Source organism: Rhinopithecus roxellana, chromosome 15 (assembly GCF_007565055.1).
Source record: "Rhinopithecus roxellana isolate Shanxi Qingling chromosome 15, ASM756505v1, whole genome shotgun sequence".
Taxonomy (NCBI): domain Eukaryota; kingdom Metazoa; phylum Chordata; class Mammalia; order Primates; family Cercopithecidae; genus Rhinopithecus; species Rhinopithecus roxellana.
Genome location: NC_044563.1, coordinates 124,793,671 through 124,819,615, shown reverse-complemented (window position 1 = coordinate 124,819,615; position 25,945 = coordinate 124,793,671). Strand labels below are relative to the sequence as shown.

Sequence of the window (25,945 nt, the reverse complement as noted above, 5' to 3'; positions counted from 1 at the left end):
CTTCCTTGGCCAGGTGCAGTGGCTCATGCCTGTAATCCCAGCACTTTGGGAGACCGAGGCGGGCGGATCACGAGGTCAGGAGATCGAGACCATCCTGGCTAACACGGTGAAACCCCGTCTCTACTAAAAATACAAAAAATTAGCCGGGCGTGCCGGCGGGCGCCTGTAGTCACAGCTACTCGGGAGGCTGAGGCAGAAGAATGGCGTAAACCCAGGAGGCGGAGCTTGCAGTGAGCCGAGTTGGCGCCACTGCACTCCAGCCTGGGAGACAGCGAGACTCCGTCTCAAAAAAAAAAAAATACAAAAAACTAGCCGGGCGAGGTGGCGGGCGCCTGTAGTCCCAGCTACTCGGGAGGCTGAGGCAGGAGAATGGCATGAACCCGGGAGGCGGAGCTTGCAGTGAGCTGAGATCCGGCCACTGCACTCCAGCCTGGGCGACAGAGCGAGACTCCGTCTCAAAAAAAAAAAAAAAACAAAAAAAAAAAAAAAAAAAGTTTATCTTCCTTACAAAGTAATTATATTCCATGCCTGAACATAGGAGGAACGTAGCAAAACTGGGCAGTTCTGAACAAGATTTTTTTCACATTGCAATAATCTGTGACCAACTAAAGGACTGCCGGAGTGTCAGAATCAGAATTCAAGCAAGTCAGACTTGCTTTAGATAAGCAGTGCTTGCATTATTTAAGGTCATTTGAAAACTCATTGAAGAGGTCGTCTGTTTTCACTTAAAACCAATTTAGCTTCACCAGCTGAAGAGCTTACATTTAGAAATAACATTGGACTGCAAGTCACGTATTCTTTGACCTTGAGCAAGACCTTAAATAGGCTAATTAAATAAGCCGGGCGCGGTGGTTCACACCTGCAATCCCAGTACTTTGGGAGGCCAAGGCGGGAGGTGGGTTTGGGGGGGGGGGGGGGATCGCTTGAGCCCAGGAGTTCAAGACCAGCTTGGGCAACATGGAGAAATCCTGTCGCCACTATTAATAAAAATAGAAAAATGAGCCTGGCGTGGTGGTGCACTCCTGTGGTCCCAGCTACTCGGGAGGCTGACGTGGGAGAATCACCTGAGCCCAAGGAGTTCCAGGGTGCAGTGAGCCGAGATCGCGCCACTGCACTCCAGCCTCGGCCACAGATTGAGACCCTATCTCAAAAAAAATTTTTACAAAAATTAATTAAATAGAAAATACTTCATTATGTTTCTCAACATCTTTAAGGTTCTTGGTTGAAATGACTGGGCTTCATTATATACCAAGCCCAACTTCGTAGACAATCACTTTGCTTTCCCTTGCAAAATCCTTTGCCTCAAAGCCATTGACAATCGAAAGCAGCCTTCTAACAGAACCAGCAGTCTTCATAGGCTTTTGGTCTAGATGCCCCGGACTTGGTCAGAGCGCGAGCAGAGGAAAGGCGCGGGAGGAGTGGCGGGGCCTATAAGGCGGGGCTAGGAGGGCAATGGGGCGGGATAGAACGGATTGAGTTACGTCATTTCCGTCTGCGACGTTACCTAGGAGTCCAGCGGCGCCAGGGCCAGCAGCGATTGGTAGGTCAAGGGAAAAGTGTCCCTTCCTTCTCAGCCCGTACTACTATTCCGCTAGCCTTTGTGGCTTTTGTTTTGAGCCTTCCTTGTTTCAAGGCCCTAAAGAACCCACACCCTTGATATCCGTTCCCCATCCGCCCCCCTTAAGGATGTTTCATGCCTCTAAAGACCCCCAGCGAGGCCTTCAGCTAGTTTACAGTCCTGCCTGGGAGTAACCCCTTCCTCAGAGCTTCCTTTCCTCGCCCTCGGTGAAGCTGCGTGGGGCTGGTCAACCAGCCCTTACCACTCATACTGCGCGTTCACAGACCCCCCACACCCCAATCCTCCGCAAAGATACTGCTCCGTCCACCTTCCCGCTGACCGGGAAGTACACATTAATCTTCCTTAGATTTTTCCTCATTTCTTTCCGTTCCCCCCTCCCATTGGTTTTACGTCATTTCATTTTTTTTAGAGATGGAAAAGGGAAACGCGTTTTTAAAGAATAGTTTAGTTGTTTTTCTTCTCCTGTCCCCGGTATCAAGGACCACATGTAAAGAGGAAAAGCGAAATTACGAAACTTATAAAGGCCACGAGAATCATTTGTGTATTCAATAAATTTAGTAGAGGAAACAAAATAGGAAGTATACAGGTTCGAATCCAAGCAAAGTGAAGATTGTTTGCTGCTTTAAAAGTGAAGCTAAGAATCCAAACACATCTTGTGGGCTTTTATCCGTGAAGTGTAAAAATAAATAAGACATCTATTATGATAAAAATTTGTATTGATTAGGGATATAATAAGCTTGGAAGATCTTTGTCTCTGAATCTACAAGTGGTACATGGGTGTAGTAAAATACTTCATTGCCTGAGCAGTTGTTTGATAGTACATTTTATTTATTAGTTTTTTTTTTGTTGTTTTTTTTCAGAAGGCATGCCGCTCTGTTGCCCAGGCTGAGTGCCGTGGCACGATCTCAGTTCACTGCAACCTCTGCCTCCCGGGTTCAAGCTATTCTCCTGCCTCAGCCTCCCAAGTAGCTGTGACTACAGGCGTGCACCACCACACCCAGCTAATTTTTGTATTTTTAGTAGAGACAGGGTTTCACCATATTGGCCAGGCTGGTCTCGAACCCCGTACTTCAGGTGATCCGCCCACCTCGGCCTCCCAAAGTGTTAGGATTACAGGCATGAGCCACCAGACCCAGCCTGGTAGTACATTTTAGTATCTTGAAACTTATGAAGGGTTTTCACAATGGTTAATTTATTTGGAGCATCATAATAGCCGTATAAAGTCGATCTTATTTCTTATCTAAAGCCAGCAATGGTCCCACCCTCCTTTCTGCTCCAGATGGTGTCCTCTTACACCTACTGAAAGGTTTTACCCTTTAACTTATCCCTTTCTTTGCCCTTTGAAGTTCTCCGTCACTTTAATTTCTCCCTAACTACTGGATGGTACATTTTAACATGCTTTAGAATCTCTGATGGTTTTTTTTTTGTTTGTTTGTTTGTTTTGTTTTTTGGTTTTTTTTTTTAGAGCGAGTTTCACTCTTGTTGCCCAGGCTGGAAGAATGGCATGATCTCGACTCACTGAAACCTCCGCCTCCCTGGTTCAAGCGATTCTCCTGCCTGAGCCTTCCTGAGTAGCTGGGATTACAGGCATGCGCCACTATGCCCAGCTAATTTTGTATTTTTAGTAGAGCCGGGTTTCTCCATGTTGGTCAGGCTGGTCTCAAACTCCCGACCTCAGATGATCAGCCCGCCTCGGCCTCCCGAAGTGCTGGGATTACAGGCATGAGTGACCGCGCCCAGCCTTTTTATTTTAAAAAACCTTTAATCCATTCTCACTCTCTAGCTACACCCCATTTTTCTGCTCCCTTACAGCACCCCAAAGAATTACTACTGTACTTACTGTCTCAACTTTCCCACTTCCTCAACCTACTCCAAACTTCCTTCCCTGTTTACTCCACTGAAACATACTCCACTGAAACAGTGCCTGTACTGTCACTAGTGACTTTATCTGGCCAAATCTCCCTTTCTTTCCTCTGTGTTTACTTGTCCTTGCAACAATATTTGACACAATTGAATATGTTCTTTCTGGAAATTGTGGAACTTCATTGTTTATTTCTGAATCATAATTTTGAATGCTGGAATATATTTCCTCAATATTTTGTGTATTCATAAACATATAATGGTGGCATATATGACATAGTTTTTTGGCAGCCTCTAAACACCCTTTAGCCTATGTCACTAGAGAAGTAGGAAGCAGGTGTATGCAGAAAGCCTGTGTGAAATTATTTAGATCAAAGTGTTCAATAAAGTGGGTCAGAATTTTTAAGATCCAGTGTTAAATTTTCACCTACAAAATTGAGAATGTATTTGGGAAAATGACAAAATTGTGATGGATTAATGCTAATGCTATCATGTTAAATAACATACACACTACATTGATGACAGGTAAAAATCATACAGTTTAGTTCTTGGAAAGAATATTAAAAGACCCGTTATAGTCCTAATATCTAATTTACGTTTAGTTTTTTACTTTTCTAAAATTTAGAGTCAGGCATTCCCATGGAATGTTTATGGGTATAAATTGGACACCATTTTTGAGGACAGTTTGGCAGTGTTAGGTTTTAATATGCATACTATTTTATTTTTTATGAAGTTATATTGTGTATCTCTGAACTAAATGCACATTGTGGAAAAAAAACAACAGTGTATAAGGGTATACTGGAACAAAAACATCTCTTCCCTTTCCGAACCCAGGCTCCTCAGTCCACAGGTCCCTTCCTAGAGACAGTCATTCTTAGTAATTTCTCATATCCTCTTCCAGAGACAGTCAATTCAAATGTATATGTGTGCCAGGCGCAGTGGCTCACGCCTGTAATCCCAGCACTTTGGGAGGCCGAGGTGGGTGGATCATGAGGTCGAGAGATGGAGACCATTCTGGCCAACATGGTGAAACCCCATCTCTACTTAAAATACAAAAATTAACTGGGCACGGTGACACACACCTGTAGTGCCAGGTACTCCAGAGGCTAAGGCGGGAGAATCGCGTGAACCCGGGAGGCGGAGGTTGCAGGGAGCCAAAATCACACCACTGCATTCCAGCCTGGCAACAGAGCGAGACTCCGTCTCAGAAAACAAACAGACAAAAAACAGAAATATATATGTGCCTACCTTTTGTCATAGCAATTCCACTTTTAAAAACTATCCTACAAAAATTGTTGCTGCTGAGTGCAATGGCTTATGCCTGTAATCCCAGCACTTTGGGAGGCCAAGGCGGGTGGATTGCCTGAGGCCAGCATTTCGAGACCAGCCTGGCCAACAGGGTGAAACTCTGTCTCTACTAAAAATACAAACATTAGCTGGGCATGGTGGCACACACCTGTAATTCCAGCTACTCAGGAGGCTAAGACATGAGAATCACTTGAACCCGGGAGGTGGAGGTTGCAGTGAGCTGAGATAATGTCTCTCTGCACTCCAGCCTGTGTGACAGAGCAAGACTGTCTCAAAAAAAAAAAAAAAAAAAAAAAAAAAAATTAATGAATCTTTTAGGCGTGAAATTTCCTTAATTTCATTTATGCCAACAGTTATTTGTCAATTAAGAGAATAATTGTACTTAAAATATTATCTCAGTTTTCTAACTGGAATAATGCACATGAATAGTTTTTATTCTGGAAAAGTTTGTATTATCATAATAGATAAGATTTATTGTGATGGGTCAGAAACTATACTATATGCTTTACCTGTATTATCTGACTTAATCCTGACCATTCTATGAGTTAGGTACAATGAGTCCCCATATTTTACAGGTGAGTAACTTGAAGTTTGAGTGAGTTAAGTAACTTTTGCAAAATCACACAGCTAAGGATGAGGTAGAATTTGTTAAGATTTAAACCCTGGTCTATCTTGCCTCAGAGCCCAAAGACTTAACCTCTCTTCCCATGCCTCCTATATTGTTTTTTTTTTTTTTGAGACGGAGTCTCACTCTGCCGCCCGGGCTGGAGTGCAGTGGCCGGATCTCAGCTCACTGCAAGCTCCGCCTCCCGGGTTCACGCCATTCTCCTGCCTCAGCCTCCCGAGTAGCTGGGACTACAGGCGCCTGCCACCACGCCCGGCTAGTTTTTTGTATTTTTTTTTTTTTTAGTAGAGACGGGGTTTCACCGTGTTAGCCAGGATGGTCTCGATCTCCTGACCTCGTGATCCGCCCGTAGGGAAAGCAAAAAAGACATAAGTTTTTTTCATAGAGAACCTTCTCCTGACTCTTAAAAATGTCAATTTAAAAAACAATTTACCAAATTAGGAAGAAAACACCATTAGTTTTAAGCATCTGAATAACTTTAAACATCAAAAGGGAAAAATGACAAATTGAGAAATATATAAATACATTTTTCTTTCATTTTTCTTATGAATGGCATATCCTTTTTGGCAGTTTTCTGTTTAGCCTCTGTCTTTCTAAACATATTAGTAGATGTATGTTATGTGTTTAAATAGGTCAGGGCTTTGGGATTTGTAAATCCTTACATGTTTTGCATTTTACATGCACCAATTCAGAATTTAAATTTTTATTATTTTTAGAGACATGGTCTTATTTTGTGGCCCAGGCTGGAGTGCAGTGGTGCAATCATAGCTCATTGCAGCTTTGAACTCCTGGGCTCAAGCCATCCTCCTGTTTCAGCCTCCCAAGTAGCTAGGACTACAGTTTGTGCCACCCTACCCAGCTTTTTGTTGTTGTTGTAGAGACAGGGGTCTTGCTATAGTGCCCAGGCTGGTGTTAAACTCCTAACCTCAAGCAATCCTCCTGCCTTGGCCTCCTAAAACCATGGAATTACAGGCATGAGTCACTGTATTCAGCCCAGAATTTTAAGCTTTTAAGCAAAATTTATTCACTTTGGACTATAATAAAGCATCTCAGAACTATATTGCTACTGTAAATGTAACGAGTGACATTATTCTGTGAAGTGTAATAGCTCTACGTAAAAATCCATGTTTCTCCCTGTATTCAGTGCATAACCTTTTTCTTCCTTTTATATTTGACCATATAAGGTCTAATTTTAGGTTAGGGACCTGTACAATGTTGTGGATGCAACTCTGTCTCTATGCACGTTAAAAAAAGGTTTATTTGAAGTCATACAACAGTGCATGTAAAAGTCATGGACTTTGAAGATAAACTTGAATCAGTAACTGGCTTAGTTACTCACTATTTGACCTTAGGCCTTAAAGCTTAGGCTCCTCATCTCTAACGCAAGCATGTTAGTGAAATCTGCTATGCAGGGTTATTGCTGGAATTAGAAAAAATATACAAATTAGGACATATTAAATCACCAATAATTGCTGACCACTTTTGGCTGGGCGCAGTGGCTCATGCCTGTAATCCAAACACTTTCAGAGGCAGAGGTGGGAGGATCACTTGAGTACAAGAATTCAAGACCAGCCTAGGAAAGATAGCAAGAACCTGTCTCTACAAAAAATTTTAAAAATTAGCTAGGTATTGTAGTATGTGCCTGTAGTCCCAGCTACTCAGGACGGCGAGGCAGGAGGAGCGATGGAGCCTAAGAGATCAAGGCTGCAATGACCTATGATCCTGCCATGGCATTCTAGCCGAGGCAACAGAGAAAGACTCTGTCTCTTAAAAAATAAAAAGGTGACTATTTTTATTTTTATTATTTTGATACAAAATCTTAATTGTTTTATTTATACAACTCTAATTTTCATTGAGTTGTAGCGGTAGTTTTATAATGGAGCATATAGAATAATTTTAGGCTGGGCATGGTGGCTAACGCTTATAATCGCAACACTTTGGGATGCCACGCCAGGAGGTGTTTGACACCAGCCTGGACAACATCGCAAGACCCCATCTCTACAAAAACATAATAATTAAAAAAAGAAAGCCAGGTGTGGTGGTGTGTGCCTACAGTCCCAGCTACTTAGGAAGTTAAGGTGAGAGGATCACTTGAGCCCACCAGTTTGAGGCTGCAGTGAGCTATCGTCGCAGCACTGCACTCCGCCCTGGGTGACAGAGCAAGAATCTAAAATAAATAAATAAATAAAAATGTCCCCCCAAAAAATAAATAAATAAAAATGAAAATAAATTAAAATTATTTAAAATGTACCCTTTTTGCTCATTTTCTTTTAGGAATTTCAAATGCCTTGGAAAGAGGAATTAGAAGTTATAAAGCAGGATAAAGCTGCCAGAGTCATTCAGCAGGCCTGGAAAAGTTTCCTTGTGAGTTTATTTAGAAGTTTTATTGAGATGTAATTTTTATGTCATGAAAATCAAAGTGTACAGTTCGATACTTTTTTTTTTTTTCAGACAGAATCTCACTCTCTGTTGCCTAGGCTGGAGTGCAATGGCACGATCTCGGCTCACTGCAGCTTCTGCCTCCCAGGTTCAAGCAATTCTCCCACCTCAGCCTCCCCAGTAGCTGGGATTATAGGCTCTCCACCATGCCCGGCTAATTTTTGTATTTTGAGTAGAGACGGGGTTTCACCATGTTGGCCAGGCTGGTCCCGAACTCCTGACTTCAGGTGATCCACCTTTCTTGGCCTCCCAAAGTGCTGAGATTACAGGCGTGAGCCACTGTACCCAGCCAGTTCAATACTTTTTATATAAAGTGTGCAATTCCGTAGCTTTTAGAATACTTGCAGAATTATGTGCCACTCTTCACTTTAAAAAGCAGACTTTTTGACTGGGCGCGGTGACTCACACCTGTAATCCCAGCACTTTGAGAGGCTGAGGCGGGTGGATCATAAGAGGTTGGGAGTTCGAGACCAGCCTGACCAACATGGAGAGATCCTGTCTCTACTAAAAATACAAAATTAGCTGGGCGTGGTGGCGCATGCCTGTAATCCCAACTACTTGGGAGGCTGAGGCAGGAGAATCACTTGAACCTGGGAGGTGGAGGTTGTGGTGAGCCTAGATCATGCCATTGCACTTCAGCCTGGGCAACAAAAACAACAAAAAAGCAGACTTTTTTAACGTTTCAAAAAGTTACAATTATTTCATTAGCTGCACAAATGTTTATTGAGTTCCTGATCGCACTTTTATAATGGTTATCAATGAAAGTATCATTAATAAGATTATTTGCCTTTCACCTCTAAACACTTTATTTCTTGACTGAGGAACCGGCATTGTGAGCAGATGTTAGGAATATAGCCACTCATTAAATATTTGTTGAGTACTTATTCTCAAGGAGCTTAAAGTTTATTAATAATACACTATATCCGGGTTAATGTCGTGGTCACTTCTTGTACTTTTGTAAGGGTAGAGCTGGTCTTATAGGTGTAAGGAATATTCCAAGTTGAATTATCTGGTTGAGTGAGAGCCAAGAACTAAAATGACCTCACTCTTTTCTCTCTGATAGCAGCAGGACTCTGTGCCTGGTAATTTTTTTTTTTTTTTTTTTTTTTTGAGACGGAGTCTCGCTCCGTTGCCCAGGCTGGAGTGCAGTGGCCGGATCTCAGCTCACTGCAAGCGCCACCTCACGGGTTCACGCCATTCTTCTGCCTCAGCCTCCTAAGTAGCTGGGACTACAGGCGCCTGCCACCTCGCCTGGCTAGTTTTTTGTATTTTTTAGTAGAGACGGGGTTTCAGCATGTTAGCCAGGATGGTCTCCATCTCCTGACCTCGTAATCTGCCCGTCTCGGCCTCTGAAAGTGCTGGGATTACAGGCTTGAGCCACCGCGCCCGGCCTGTGCCTGGTAATTTTAACTGAAGAAATATGGCTCTATTTCTAGCACACACTGATACAAAGGTTTTATGGCTTACAAGACCACCTTTGTATCAGTTAATCACATTTTGTAAAGTTGCTTCATTTTTTGCCTATACCAAGGCCATAAAACCTAGGGGTATGACTATGTTGATTTCTAGCACTAAAATTATATGTATTTTTAAAAGATACAGGAATCTCACTATGTTGCCCAGGATGGTCTCAAACTCCCGGGCTCAAGTGATCCTACCACCTCAACTTCCCAAGTAACTTGCCCTATAGCTGAGCACCATTATACCCAGCTAATCTTCTTTTAAAACTTATTCTTCCTTAGTTGGTTTTGATTGACATATACATCATCTAGGCTTAAGCTTTTCTATTGTTTGCAGCTATTTTCTCTCACATTCATCCAGCCACACACCTTTGACTAACTGTTGTGTTCCTGACATTGTGCTAGGCGTTTTACAATACATCCTTGCCCTTAAAGGAGCTTTGGCAGAAAAGCCGTGTAAATAGGGGTGTGTGTGTAGATTGAGGACACATTTCACCTTGTGTCCCTCCAGAACCCCATTGAAATGACACTGTATAGAAGGTTAATCCATAATAGAGGGGGTCATGAGCAGATAAAAATTTTATCTAATTTTTGGAAAACTAAAAATAGATGATAGCATCCTTTGGAAAAACTGTAGAAACACTTGCCTAGACACATTTCATAGGGGTTCCAATGAGGGAATTGGTTTGCCATTGGAACCACAGAGAGGATATGAATTTGGAGTTAACAATTTAAAAGAGCTGGAAGGAGAAGGACTGAAGCCAGGGGGTTTAATCGAAGGTCTGTACATGGAGCAGCTGTGCCAGTTGTCTCCAGTCTTTTGCAGACCAAGAGCTGCAGGTAGGTGGATGTTTACTGCTAGTCACAAATCTGCTTGTAGACAGATATATACTATTAGGCAAAAAAGACACAAAGAAACCCTGGAGGCTTATCTCTTTTTAAGAAAAAAAAATGAAAAATGAAAAATCAAATGAACTATCTGGAAAAGCTAGTTCTAGCATGGATTTGGCATTCCACAGTGAAACCCTCTTAATTATGCCCTGTTGCCTGTTAATTTTGGTATTTGAGAGACACCCTGCTTAATAGCTGGCTACTTGACCGTACCCATTAAAGAAAGCCTGCTAATTGCTTATTCCACTCATGTCATGAAGCCCCCAGGCAATTTTCCCACTCCTGAGTGAGAACACTGGGGAGACAGAATACTAACAAAAGACACTCGTACTAGCTCCTAGAAAAATTGACACAGACTTTCATTCTTAAGTATTAATGGACAACCAAGGTTCACTTTTAAGGAAAACCAATAATGTCAAAACAGAAAGGAAGAAAAAAGAGATAGAATCTAAAGAAAATAAAAATAGTAATAAATTTAAATTAGATCAGGATATTGAATGCCTCTAAGAGGGTTATATCCGGGAGGAAAATGGTACCCCATGCAACAGAAAGTATGACAGAGTCTGGATTTAGAAAAAAGAGATTAGAAACTCTGAAAAAAAGCTAACCGTGAAAGTCATGGTTCAGATATGACAGATTAAAATTGTTCTAAGATGTGAAGAGAATACATTTGCTTTTGATTATAGACACAGCATCTTGATTCTAGATAGAGTCAAGTGGGTGACTTCTAAAAAAGGATGCATAGTTTTAGCACATTGCTTGGCCGTAGAAGTGAATTATTTGCATAGTTATAGTAATGTAATGTAGGGATTTTAAAAAATTAAATATTTTAATCTAACGTGTACTTCTTTAATAAGTAATATAGAAGAATTTATGATGAAAAATAAGTATTTTACCCCATTTTACTTTCTTTCACCCTCATACCCCAAAAGCAACCATTTTTAATTTTTTTTTTTTTTTTTTTTCTGAGATGGAGTCTTGCTGTGCTGCCCAGGCTGGAGTGCAGTGGCTCAATCTTGGCTCACTGCAACCTCCATCTACCGGGTTCAATCAGTTCTCTGCCTCAGCCTGAGTACCTGGTATTACAGGTGCCCACTACCACACCCAGCTAATTTTTTTGTATTTTTAATAGAGATGAGGTTTCACCATCTTGACCAGGCTGGTCTTAAACTCCTGACCTCATGATCCACCCACCTCAGCCTCCCAAAGTGCTGGGATTACAGGCGTGAGCCACCACGCCTGGCCCATTTTTAGCTATTTTTATTGTAGATCTTCTAGTAGTTACTTCCATGCTTGTAAATAATATGCATGTACGATTATCTTTTATTAACTTTAGAAGTAATCCGTTGGCTTTCTGCAAAGATAATTGAGAACTTAGGTTACTTACCCTCCACAGCCCTGCTTATCTCCCCACCCAATATCATAATGTTATTTTTAAAATTCCTGTATTTTATTACCTTATTGGTTTAAAGAATATTTAAGTCTTAGTTATCTTGTTCCATCAGGCTGACATAGGCTCTCTTGACTCCACATTATATATGATGAGAACATAAGTATCCCTACCCTTTTCTTTACCTCTCCTCTCCATCTTCAAACCGCCAAGATCTATTACCTGTACTATTACGTTATAAGTATTCTCTGGAGGAGTTCATATATCCTCAATGGAAGTCCTTTGTTAAATACTATATGTGTTGAATATTTTCTCCCAGGCTTGCCTCATTCCTCTAAGAAGTTCTTAATGAAAAGAAGTCTTTAATTTTAATAAAGTCCAATTTGTGACTTTTTCTCTTTCTTTCCTTCTTTCCTTCTTTTCTTTCTTTCTTTTTCTTTCTTTGGCAGGGTTTAACTCTTTTGCCCATGCTAGAATGCAGTTGCATGATTACAGTTCACTGTAACCTTGAACTCCTGGGCTCAAGCAATCCTCCCTCCTCAGCCTCCTGTTTGGACTACAGGTGTGCACTGCCACGCCTGGCTAATTTTTTAATTTTCTGTAGAGACAGGGTCTCTCTATGTTGCCAAGGCTGGTGTTGAACTCCTGGCCTCAAGCAGTCCTCGCACTTTGGCCTCCCAAAGTGCTGAGATTAGAGATGTCAGCCACCATGCCCAGCCACCACTTTTTCTTCATGGTTAGTGCTTTCTGCATCCTGTTTAAGAAATTTTGTCTAACCTAGTCAGAAGATATTTTCCTTATGTTTGTCCTAGAGGCTTAATTGCTTTAGTTTCAGATTGAGATCTAGTATCCATCTCAAATTAATTTTTGTGTATACTCAGAGGTACAAAGTTCATTTTTTTCATATGGATATCCAACAGATCAAATACCTTTGATTGAAAATACCATCCTTTTCACAATAAATTGCCGTGGTGCCATTGTTTAAATCATGTAATCATATATGTAAAGTGTTTCTGTAGTGTCTATTCTGTTACATTGGTCTATTTGTGTATATTTATTTATTTATTGTTTAAGACAGAGTCTCATCCTGTTGCCTAGGCTGGAGTACAGTGGCACAATCTCAGCTCACTGAAATCTCCACCTCTCAGGTTCAAGCAATTCTCCTGCCTCAGCCTCCCAAGTAGCAGGGACTACAGGCATGCGTCACCATGCCTGGGTACTTTCTGTACTTTTTGTAGATGGGATGTCTTGCTGTGTTGCCCAGGCTGGTCTCTAACTCCTGAGCTCAAGTGATCTACCCGCCTTGGCCTCCCAAAGTGCTGGGATTACAGGCATGAGTCACCATACCTGGCCCATGTCTTTGGATCTTAAATTTCTCTCCATGAGGTTCTTTTTCTTTTCTTTTTTTTTAGCCGGAGTCTTGCTTTGTCACCCAGGCTGGAGTGCAGGGGCATGATCTCAGCTCATTGCAACCACTGCCTCCCAGGTTCAAGCAATTCTCCTGCCTCAGCCTCCCGAGTAGCTGGGATTACAGGCATGTGCCACCACACCTGGCTAATTTTTGTATTTTTGGTGGAGATGGGGTTTCACTATGTTGGTCAGGCTGGTCTCGAACTCCTGACCTTGTGATCCACCTGCCTTGACCTCCCAAAGTGCTGGGATTACAGGCATGAGCCACTGTGCCTGGCCTCTAATTGCTTTTTTATAAATTCCTTTGGATTTTCTTAGTCATGTTATCTTTGAATGATGATAGTTTTACTTTTCCTTTGTGAACATTATACCTTTGGTTTATAGAAACACCACTGATTTTTGTATGTTGAGTTTGTAACTTTACTAAATTTGCTTATTATTTTTAACAGTTTTTTGATAGGGTCTTTAAGGTCTTCTGTATATAAGATCATGTCATCTGCAAACAGAGACAATTTAACATCTTCCTTTTCAATTTGTATGTCATTTCTTTCTCTTGCCTAATTTCTCTGGCTGAGACTTCCAGTGCCATGTTGAATACAAGTAGTAAGCAGGGGCATCCTTGTTCCTGATCTTAGAGAAGAAACTTTTAACTTTTGACCATTGAGTATGATGTTAGCTGCGGACTTGTCATATGTGACCTTTAAAGGTAAATTAAGGAATATATTGAGACAAACAAACTGGAGACACAGCATACAAAACTTATGGGATGCAGCAAAGGCAATTCTAAAAGGCAATTTCATAGCAATAAATTCCTACATCACAAAACAAGAAAGATCTCAAACAACCTAATGTTACACTTTAAGGAACTAGAAACAGAAAAACAAACCAAAGTTAGCAGAAGGAAGGAAATAAAGATTAGAGCAGAAATAATTGAAATAAAAACTTGAAAAACAATGGGAAAGATCAACAAAACTAAGAGTTGGATTTTTGAAAAGATAAACAAAATTGGCAAATCTTTAACTAGACTAACTAAGTTTAAAAAAGAAAATCAGGTGTGGTGGCACACGTCTGTAGTCCCAGCTACTTGGGAGGCTGAGGCAGAAAGATCACTTTAGCCCAAGAGTTTGAGTCCAGCCTTGGCAGCACAGTGAGACTACATCTCTAAAAATAAATAAATAAATAAAAATGTAAAAGTAGGCCTGGCGCAGTGGCTTACGCCTGTAATCCCAGCACTTTGGGAGGCCGAGGTGGGCGGATCACCTGAGGTCAGGAGTTTGAGACCAGCCTGACCACATGGAGAAACCTCGTCTCTATTAAAAATACAAAATTAGCCGGGTGTGGTGGCACATAGGCATGCCAACTACTTGGGAGGCTGACGCAGGAGAATCGCTTGAACCCGGGAGGCGGAGGTTGTGGTGAGCTGAGATTGTGCCATTGCACCCCAGCCTGGGCAACAAGAGTGAATCTGTCTTAAAAACAAACAAACAAACAAAAACAAAAAAAGGAAAAGTTAAAAAAAAAAAAAAGACTCAAATAAAATCAGAAATGAAAGATGAGACATTACAACTGGTACTACAGAAATACAAAGGATAGTAAGAAACTACTATGAACAATTATAAGCCAATAAATAGGATAACTTAGAAGAAATGGGAAAATTCTTAGATACATATAACCTTCCAAGATGGAATCATGAAGAAATAGAAAATATGACCAGACCAATAATGAGTAAGGAGATTGGACCAGTAATAAAAAGCCTCCAATCAAAGAAAAGCCCAGGATGGCATCACTGTTGAATTCACTGATGGCCTTACTATTGAATTCTACTAAACATTTAAAGAAGAAATAATAACCTGCCCTTTTCAGACTCTTTCAAAAAATTGAAGAGAAGAACATACTTCTAACCTTATTTACAAAGCCAACATGACTTGGCTACTGAGGCCAGACAAGGATGCTATAATAAAATTACAGGTTAATACCCCCGATGAACATGGATGAATAGGATCTTTAACAAAATGCTAGCAAACTGAATTTAACAGCACATTAAAATAATGATCAAGTGAGATTTATTCTTTATGTGCAAGGTGGTTCAACATATACAAATCAATAAATGCGATGACCATATTAACAAAATAAAGGACAAAAAACATATGATCACTTCAATAGATATTTCGTATATTTTACAACACTTCTTGGCTGAAAGAACATTTTATTTTATATTGATATAGCTACCCTAGTGTTCTTTTGGTGAGTACATGACATTTTTTCTTATTCTTTTACTTTTCAGCTTTTTGTGCCTTATATTTAAACTGTGTCTCTTGTAAACAAAATACAGTTGGATTTAATTTTGCATAATTCTAAATAATCTTTGTCTTTTAATTAGCATGTTTAGACCATTTGTATTTATTGTAATTACTGTATTCATTGGGCTTAAGGCTACCATCTTGCTGTTTGTTTTCTACTTGTCCGATCTGTTCTTCCTGTATTTCCCCCTCCCTTTTCCCTTTCTTTGTAGTAATTAAATATTGTTAGTTTGTCATTATTTTCTTCTCTATTAACTTTGTAGTTATTTTGATTAAAGGATGCCATAAGTTGTTTTCTATTTCTCTTATTGACAGCAGGTGGCAATATTTTCCTTTTCTTTTTTTTTTTAATTATTTTATTTAAAAAAAAATTTTTTTAAATTATACTTTAAGTTCTAGGGTCCTTGTGCACAAAGTGCAGGTTTTTGTTACATATGTGTACATGTGCCATGTTGGTGTGCTGCACCCATTAGGTCGTAATTTACGTTAGGTATATCTCCTAATGCTCTCCCTCCCCTCTCCCCCTACCCCATGACAGGTAGGTTCCCCACCCTGTGTCCAAGTGTTCTCATTGTTCAATTCCCACCTGTGAGTGAGAACATACAGTATTTGGTTTTCTGTCCTTGCGATAGTTTGCTCAGAATGATGGTTTCCAGCTTCATCCATGTCCCTACAAAGGACATGAACTCATCCTTTTTTATGGCTGCATAGTATTCCATAGTGTATATGTGCCACATTTTCCTAATCCAGTCTACCATTCATGGACATTTGGATTGCTTCCAAGTCTTTGCTACTGTGAATAGTGCCACAGTAAACGTAAGTGTGCATGTGTCTTTATAGCAGCATGATTTATAATCCTTTGGGTAAATATACCCAGTAATGGGATTGCTGGGTCAAATGGTATTTCTAGTTCTAGATCCTTGAGGAATTGCCACCCTGTCTTCCACAATGGTTGAACTAGTTTACAGTCCCACCAACAGTGTAAAAGTGTTCCTATTTCTCCACATTCTCTCCAGCACCTGTTTTCTGACTTTTTAATGATCACCATTCTAACTGGTGTGAGATGGTATCTCATTGTGGTTTTAATTTGCATTTCTCTGATGGCCAGTGATGATGAGCATTTTTTCATGTGTCTGTTGGCTGCATAAATGTCTTCTTTTGATAAGTGTCTGTTCATATCCTCCGCCCACTTTTTGATGGGGTTGTTTGATTTTTTTCTTGTAAATTTGTTTAAGCTCTTTGTAGATTCTGGATATTAGCCTTTGTCAGATGGGTAGGTTGTAAAAATTTTCTCCCATTCTGTAGGTTGCCTGTTCACTGTGATGGTAGTTTCTTTTGCTGTGCAGAAGCTCTTTAGTTTAATCCCATTTGTCAATTTTGGCTTTTGTTGCCATTGATTTTGGTGTTTTAGTCATGAAGTCTTTGCCCAAGCCTATGTCCTGAATGGTATTGCCTAGGTTTTCTTCTAGGGTTTTAATGGTTTTAGGTCTAACTTTTAAGTCTCTAATCCATCTTGAATTAATTTTTGTATAAGGTGTAAGGAAGGGATCCAATTTCAGCTTTCTACGTATGGCTAGCCAGTTTTCCCAACACCGTTTATTAAATAGGGAATCCTTTCCCCATTTCTTGTTTTTGTCAGGTTTGTCAAAGATCAGGTGGTTGTAGATATATGGTATTATTTCTGAGGACTCTGTTCTTTTCCATTGGTCTATATCTCTGTTTTGGTATCAGTACTATGCTGTTTTGATTACTGTAGCCTTGTAGTCTAGTTTGAAGTCAGGTAATGTGATGCCTCCAGCTTTGTTCTTTTGACTTAGGATTGTTTTGGCTATATGGGCTCTTTTTTTGGTTCCATGTGAACGTTAAAGTAGTTTTTTCCAATTCTGTGAAGAAAGTCTTTGGAAGCTTGATGGGGATGGCACTGAATCTATAAATTACCTTGGGTAGTGTGGTCGTTTTCACGATATTGATTCTTCCTATCCATGAGCATGGAATGTTCTTCCATTTGTTAGTGTCCTCTTTTATTTAGTTGAACAGTGGTTTGTAGTTCTCCTTGAAGAGGTCCTTCACATCCCTTGTAAGTTGGATTCCTAGGTATTTTATTCTCTTTGAAGCAATTGTGAATGGGAGATCACTCATGATTTGGCTGTTTGGCTGTTATTGGCATATAGGAATGCTTGTGATTTTTGCACATTGATTTTGTATCCTGAGACTTTGCTGAAGTTGCTTATCAGCTTAAGGAGATTTGAGGCTGAGACAATGGGGTTTTCTAAATATATAATCATGTCATCTGCAAACAGAGACAATGTGACTTTCTCTCTTCCTGATTGAATACCCTTTATTTCTTTCTCCTGCGTGATTGCCCTGGCCAGAACTTCTAACACTTTGTTGAATAGGAGTGGTGAGAGAGGGCATCCCTGTCTTGTGCCAATTTTCATAGGGAATGCTTCCAGTTTTTGCCCATTCAGTATGACATTGGCTGTGGGTTTGTCATAAATAGCTCTTATTATTTTGAAATATGTCCCATCAATACCTAGTTTATTGAGAGTTGTTAGCATGAAGGGCTGTTGAATTTTGTCGAAGACCTTTTCTGCATCTATTGAGATAATCATGTGGTTTTTGTCTTTGGTTCTGTTTATATGATGGATTACGTTTATTGATTTATGTATATTGAACTAGCCTTGCATCCCAGGGATGAAGCTAACTTGGTCGTGGTGGATAAGCTTTTTGATGTGCTGTTGGATTCGGTTTGCCCGTGTTTTATTGAGGGTTTTTGCATCATTGTTCATCAGGGATATTGGTCTAAAATTCTCTTTTTTTGTTGTGTCTCTGCCAGGCTTTGATATCAGAATGATGCTGGCCTCATAAAAATGAGTTAGAGAGGATTCCCTCTTTTTCTATTGATTGGAATACTTTCAGAAGGAATGGTACCAGCTCCTCTTTGTACCTCTGGTAGAATTTGGGTGTGAATCCATCTGGTCCTGGACTTTTTTTGGTTGGTAGGCTATTAATTATTGCCTCAAATTCAGAGCCTGTTATTGATCTATTCAGGGATTCATCTTCTTCATGGTTTAGTCTTGGGAGGGTGTATGTGTCCCGGAATTTATCCATTTCTTCTAGGTTTTCTAGTTTATTTGCATAGAGGTGTTTATAGTATGCTCTGATGGTAGTCTGTATTTCTGTGGGATTGGTGGTGATATCCCCTTTATCATTTTTTATTGCATCTATTTGATTCTTCTCTCTTTTCTTCTTTATTAGTCTTGCTAGCAGTCTATCAATTTTGTAGATCATTTCAAAAAACCAGCTCCTGCCTTCATTGATTTCTTTGAAGGGTTTTTTTGTGTCTCTATCTCCTTCAGTTCTGCTCCAATCTTGGTTATTTCTTGCCTTCTTCTAGCTTTTGAATGTGTTTGCTCTTGCTTCTCTAGTTCTTTTAATTGTGATGTTAGGATGTCAATTTTAGATCTTTGCTGCTTTCTTTTGTGGGTACTTAGTGCTATAAATTTCCCTCTACACACTGCTTTAAATGTGTCCCAGAGATTCTGGTATGTTGTGTCTTTGTTCTCACTGGTTTCGAAGAACATCTTTATTTCTGCCTTCATTTTGTTATGTACCCAGTAGTCATTCAGGAGCAAGTTGTTCAGTTTCCATGTGGTTGAGTGGTTTTGAGGGAGTTTCTTAATCCTGAGTTCTACTTTGATTGCACTGTGGTCTGAGAGACAGTTTGTTATAATTTCTGTTCTTTTACATTTGCTGAGGAGTGCTTTACTTCCAACTATGTGATCAGTTTTGGAATAAGTGTGATGTGGTGCTGAGAAGAATGTATATTCTGTTGATTTGGGGTGGAGAGTTCTGTAGATGTCTGTTCGGTCCACTTGGTGCAGAGCTGAGTTCAATTCCTGGATATCCTTGTTAACTTTCTGTCTCATTGATCTGTCTAATGTTGACAATGGGGTGTTAAAGCCTCCCATTATGATTGTGTGGGAGTCTAGTCTCTGTAGGTCTCTAAGGACTTGCTCTATGAATTTGGGTGCTCCTGTATTGGGTGCATATATATTTAGGATAGTTAGCTCTTCTTGTTGAATTGATCCCTTTACCATTATGTAATGGCCTTCTTTGTCTGTTTTGACCTTTGTTGGTTTAAAGTCTGTTTTATCAGAGACTAGGATTGCAACCCCTGCTGTTTCTTGTTTGTTTGTTTGTTTGTTTTCCATTTGCTTGGTAGATCTTCCTTCAACTCTTTATTTTGAGCCTGTGTGTGTCTCTGCAGGTGAAATGGGTCTCCTGAATACAGCACACTGATGGGTCTTGACTCTTCATCCAGTTTGCCAGTCTGTGTCTTTTAATTGTAGCATTTAGCCCGTTTACATTTAAGGTTAGTATTGTTATGTGTGAACTTGATCCTGTCGTTACGATGTTAGCTGGTTATTTTGATCCTTAGTTGATGCACTTTCTTCCTAGCATTGATGGTCTTTACAATTTGGCATGTTTTTGCAGGGGCTGGTACCGGTTGTTCTTTCCATGTTTAGTGCTTTCTTCAGGAGCTCTTGTAAGGCAGGCCTGGTGGTGACAAAATCTCTCAGCATTTGCTTGTCTGTAAAGGATTTTATTTCTCCTTTGGTTATGAAGCTTAGTTTGGCTGGATATGAAATTCTGGGTTGAAAATTCTTTTCTTTAAGAATGTTGAATATTGGCCCCCACTCTCTTCTGGCTTGTAGAGTTTCTGCCGAGAGATCCGTTGTTAGTCTGATGGGTTTCCCTTTGTGGGTAACCTGACCTTTCTCTCTGGTTGCCGTTAATATTTTTTCCTGCATTTCAACTTTGGTGAATCTGACAATTATGTGTCTTGGAGTTGCTCTTCTCGAGGAGTATCTTTGTGGCTTTCCTGAATTTGAATGTTAGGCTGTCTTGCTAGGTTGGGGAAGTTCTCCTGGATAATATTCTGAAGAGTGTTTTCCAACTTGACTCCATTCTCCCCTTCACTTTCAGGTACACCAGTCAGACATAGATTTGGTCTTTTCACATAGTCCCATATTTCTTGGAGGCTTTATTCATTTCTTTTTACTCTTTTTTCTCTAAACTTCTCTTCTTGCTTCATTTCATTCATTTGATCTTCAATCACTGATACCCTTTCTTCCACTTCATCGAATCTGCTACTGAAGCTTGTGCATGTGTCATATAGTTCTTGTGCCATGGTTTTCAGCTCCATCAAGTCATTTAAGGTCTTCTCTACACTGTTTATTCTAGTTAGTCATTCGTCTAATCTTTTTCAAGGTTTTTAGCTTCTTTGCGATGGGCTCAAACATCCTCCCTTAGCTCAGAGAAGTTTGTTATTACCGATCATCTGAAGCCTCCTTCTCTCAACTCGTCAAAGTCATTCTCCATCCAGCTTTGTTCCATTGCTGGCAAGGAGCTGCATTCCTTTGGAGGAGAAGAGGCAGTCTTCAAAGCTGTCAGTATACAAAATCAACGTGCAAAAATCACAAGCATTCCTATACACCAATAATAGACAAACAGAGACCCAAATCATGAGTGAACTCCCATTCACAACTGCTACAAAAAGAATAAAATACCTTGGAATACAGCTCACAAGGGATGTGAAGGACCTTTTCAAGGAGAACTACAAATCACTGCTCAAGGAAATAAGAGAGGACACAAACAAGTGGAAAAACATCCCATGTTCATGGATAGGAAGAATCAATATTGTGAACATGGCCATACTGCCCAAAGTAATTTATAGATTCTATGCTATCCCCATCAAGCTACCATTGACTTTCTTCACAGAATTAGAAAAAACTACTTTAAATTTCATACGGAACCAAAAAAGAGCCCATATAGCCAACACAATCCTAAGCAAAGAGAACCAAAGTTAGAGGCATCATGCTACCTGACTTCAAACTATACTATAAGGCTATAGTAACCAAAACAGCATGGTACTGGTACCAAAACAGATATATAGACCAATGGAACAGAACAGAGGCCTCAGAAATACCACCACACATCTCATACTTGACAAACCTGACCAAAACAAGCACAAAACAAGCCTCTCTGGAGGCTCTAGGGAAGAATTTGCTGCCTTTTCCTCCTTCTAGAAGTTGCCTGCGTCCTTGGCTCATGGCATCCTTCAATTTATTTATTTATTTATTTATTTATTTATTTATTTATTTATTTTCTCTCTCTCTCTCTCTCTCTCTCCCCCCCCCCCCCCTTCTCCTTTCTTTCCTTCCTTTCTGTTTTTTTCCTCCTAAAATCCTTTCCTGGAGCAACCCCTATTTTCAAAGCCACCAATGACCTGTCAAATCTTTCTCACATCACACCACTCTGTTGCTGACTCTTACATGTCCTTTATATGGACCCTTGCAATTACCTTGGGCCAATCAGGATAATTTCCCTGTGTCAAAGTCAGCTGATTAGCAACCTTAGTTATATCTACAATCTTAATTCACCCTCTCCATGTAACAGCATATTTACAGTTCCAGATTACAGGGATTAGGTGTGAACATCTTTTGTTGGGGGGCATTATGCTGCCTACCACACTGTGATTAACACACTTTACATTTGTTTTAGGGGAATGTGAGCAGGAGAAAACTAAAGAAAAAAATGGCTAATATTTATATGCAGATATATGGAAAAAATACTCATAGATACTACCTGTTTCTGCAACTAATTATGGAATCATAACTGGTATTTTTAACTTTTTTCTTCCACTAGCTATTTCATATTCTCTCTTTTTTTCAGCAAGCACTTCAGCTGGTTGTGGTTCTTTGCTCAGGGGTGGAGGAAGGGAATGATGCAAAACTTCATTCCTAAAGGGGCTAGACCTAGAATAATTCTGCATGTGTGGGGTTATTATAATTTTCCAATTAACTTTTCTTACAGAATATGGTATTACTAAAAAACACCCCAAAAGTTCTCCTGAATTCTAGACATCTTCATACTATGAAGAAGCTCAAACTGAAGGTCTGTGTGGAAAGAGAGGCCCAGCTATCCTAGATATTCCAACAATTTCAGCTTAAGACCCTGATATGTGTGTGAGGCCATATTGATTAAATCACCCAACTCTAGCTGATCTGGCAGCTGACTAAGGCCACATGTATGAGTCCAACCAAGACCAGCAGAACTCCCCTGTCAACCCACAGAAAGAGAGAAATAAGAAATGGTTTTTGCTTTAAGCCACTAAGTTTTAGGGTGGTTTGTTATGTATTAGTAGACAGCTGATATAGTAACCACCTATTTAGAAGATACTGTTCAGATTTTAAACCATAATAAATATTTCTTGATACTCAATTTGGAGTTTTATTTGGGGAAAATTGTATCTTCCTTTCAGAAAGAATGCTATTAGTATAGACATGGGCTGTACCATCTTCCATAGGCAGTTGTAGTGGGGCTTTAGATTGTTATATTGGTACTATGGATTACTTAAATTTGAGTTTTTTTTTTTTTTATTTAACACAAGCAAACTGGGAGTGGGGTGTTTACCAAGGGTTATTAAAGCATTTTTAGGAAGCTAGGGTTTGAGGGGAGGGTTACGAAAGAAATAATTTTCCAAGATGGACTAATTGGTAGGGATTGTTTAGCTAAATTTGCACTAATGTGAAACATAGATAAACACTCAATAAATATTAATCGCTGTTACCATTACAGAATCCGGTAATAAATCAGTGGAATTACTATAGGAATGAGGAGGATTCTGCAATGGTAACAATGGCTAATATTTATTGAGTGTTTTCTTGTGTCAGAAAGCTTTAAGTGCTCTACAACTATTCATTCATTTATTTCTCACCAAAGCTGTATGAGATGGCTACTATGATTCCCACTTTATAGTTGAAGAAACTGAGTACAAAGAGGTTAAGCAACTTGTCGAGAGTCACAGCCGCTAAATACTAACAGCTGAACCCAGACAAGAGTATCCCATACTCAGTGTTCTTAATCTGTAGTCCATATTTTGTTTTTTTTCTAGATTACTCTGGAGAGTACACTGAGATGACTTTACTGAAGTTTGGGATATTACATTTATAGGTGGTAGTGATTCTATTACAAATTTAAGAATAAAACTCTGTGAGAATTATACTAATATTACTAGGTTTATCAAAGCAAACCCTGAGTGCATAATATTTCTAAAATCTGGTATGCATACATAAAATCTAACTTTATTCATTTTTCCCTAATTAGACAAAAAGCTAAGTAGAAATAGTAAATCCAGTTTTGATCATAAAATCTTGTGTTTGAACCTTTAGAATGTTGCTATATTTCAACACTTTAAAAGTCTGATTGATTTAAGAAGACAAGGGGAACCACGTCAGATCGTGAAATATATTAATCCCAAAGAGGTAAGGACATTACTTGTTGATATTGCATCCTATATTTTTCCTTAAAATGTGATTACTTTATCAATTCAGTGTGCTCATCATATTTCTTTTTAAAACTGTTTTTAATAAGTATTACACATATGTTGAAAGTTCATAAAACATAAATATATAGCTCAATGAATCATCACAAAGTAAACACCTATGTAACCATCACCCAGATCAATGTTTTCATACTCCAGATCACTCCCTTCAGGTACCCTACAAATCACTGCCAACTCCCTTCTTCCAAAAGGTAACCACTATTTTGTATTCTAACATAATACTTTAATTTTCTGTTTTTGAACTGTATATAAATAGAATCCTATAGTATGCTTGGGGTATATATTTGTTCATCCAACAATACATTTACATAGCTAAAATTCATTCATTTTTAATTAATAGGCATTATTCACTTTTATGAATATATTGCTATTTATTCATTCTACAGTTGATTGACCTTTGTATTTTTTCTAGTTTGGGGCTATTATAATAACGATTTCTGGAAATTTTCATGTCTCCTCATGGATAAGTGTACACATATTTTTGTTGTTGTTGTTTATACTACACCTAGAAATGGAATTGCTGAGCAACAAATTATGCTTATCTCAACTCTGGGAGATAATGCCAGATTATTTCCCAAAGCTATTGTACTAATTTATATTTGCACTAGCAATCTTTGGTATTCTTAGTGCTTTACATTCTCACCAATACATAATATTATCAGTTTGTAATTTGTATTTCCCTGATACTTTTGTGATGTGGAAAGTGCTTATTTAAGTCTCGTGTGTGTGTGTGTGTGTGTGTGTGTGTGTGTGTGTGTTCCCTATCCTTATGGGTTTTGGGGTTTTTTTTTTGTTTTTTGTTTTTTTTTAAGACAGGGTCTCACTCTGTCACCCAGGCTGGAGTGCAGTGGCACGATCAGGGCTCACTGCAGCCTCAACCTCCTGGACTCAAGCAATCCTCCTGCTTCAGCCCCATGAATAACTGGGACTATAGGCACATGCCACCGTGTCCCCCTAATTTTTTGTATTTTCAGTAGAGACAGGATTTTGCCATGTTGCTCAAACTGGTCTAGAACTCCTGGACTCAAGTGATCTGCCCACCTTGGCCTCCCAAAGTGCTGGGATTACAGGTGTAAGCCACTGTACCCCTTATTGGTCTTTTAAAAATCAATTCTTTGTATTTTTTTTTAACTACTTCTTTTTTCTCAACTTATTTTTTGTGGTAAAGCACACATAATATAAAATTTACTATCTTAACCATTTTTAAGAATACAGTTCAGTGGTACTAAACACATTTATAATGTGTGTAACCATCACCAACCATCACCACCACCCATCTCCATAAATCTTTTCATCTTATAAAACCAAAACTCTATCTTCATTAAACAGTAACTCCTAATTTTCCCTTCTACCTATCTCCCAGCAACTACCATTCTACCTTCTGTCCCTATTAATTTGACTAATTATCTCATAGGAGTAGATTTATATAGTACTTGTCTTTTTGTGATTGGCTTATGTCACTTAGCACAGTGTCAAGATTCACCCATGTAATAGTTTATTGCAGGATTTCTTTCTTTTCTTAAGGCTGAGTAATATTCCATTGTGTGTATATACTACATTGTACTTGTTCACTTGTCCATTGATGGACACTTGGGTTGCTTCCATCTTTTAATTATTATGAAAAATGCTTCTATGAATAGTTATACAAATATCTCTTTGAGACCCTTCTTTTAATTCTTTTGTGTATATATCCAGAAGTGGAATTGGTGGATCATATGGTAATTCCATTTTTAAGTTTTTTAGGAGCAACTATACTGTTTTCCACAGTGGCTGTACCATTTTGTACTCTCACCAATAATGCACAAGGGTTATATATTCTTTATAGAAGCCCTTTGTCCGTTATCTGTGTTACATGCATCTTTTTTTCACTCTATGACTTGTCACTCTCTTAATGGAGTCTTTCCTTTGATTTTTTGTTATTAAAAATGTCAAATATATACAAAAGGAGAAAGAGTAAAGTCAAAAGCCACCATGTACCCATCATCTAGCTTCAACAATTAGCAATTCATAACCAATCTTGTTTCATCTATACCTCTACCCACTTTCTACAACCTCTAGGTTATTTTGAAGCAGTGGTGTCTTTTGATGAACAAAGTTCTCAATTTTAATGTAATTCAGTTTATCAGTATTTTCCTATATGGTTGGTGCCTTTTTAATTTGGTTTTTCTTTTTTCTTTTTCTTTTTTTGAGACAGGGTCTCGTTCTATCTCCCAGGCTGGAGCGCAGTGGTGTGATCACAGTTCACTGCAGCCTCAACCTCCTGGGCCCAAGCG

The 25,945-nt window shown here is 39.3% G+C and overlaps 1 protein-coding gene across 2 annotated transcripts in view; it reads left to right on the top strand.

The window, feature by feature from the left end:
* The first annotated feature begins 1,485 nt into the window (after nucleotides 1–1,485).
* Nucleotides 1,486–25,945, top strand: part of C15H11orf65 (chromosome 15 C11orf65 homolog) — a 136,750-nt gene continuing 112,290 nt past the window's right edge. Inside the window, exons 1-3 of one of the 2 annotated variants that reach the window (XM_030917293.1) lie at nucleotides 1,502–1,540; nucleotides 7,647–7,736; nucleotides 23,500–23,592. In XM_030917293.1, coding sequence (XP_030773153.1) covers nucleotides 7,656–7,736; nucleotides 23,500–23,592 — 174 coding nt within the window. In that variant the 5' untranslated portion in view covers nucleotides 1,502–1,540; nucleotides 7,647–7,655. Of the gene's footprint in view, nucleotides 1,541–7,646; nucleotides 7,737–23,499; nucleotides 23,593–25,945 lie in introns of both variants that reach the window. The other variant, XM_030917292.1, reaches the window with a different exon arrangement.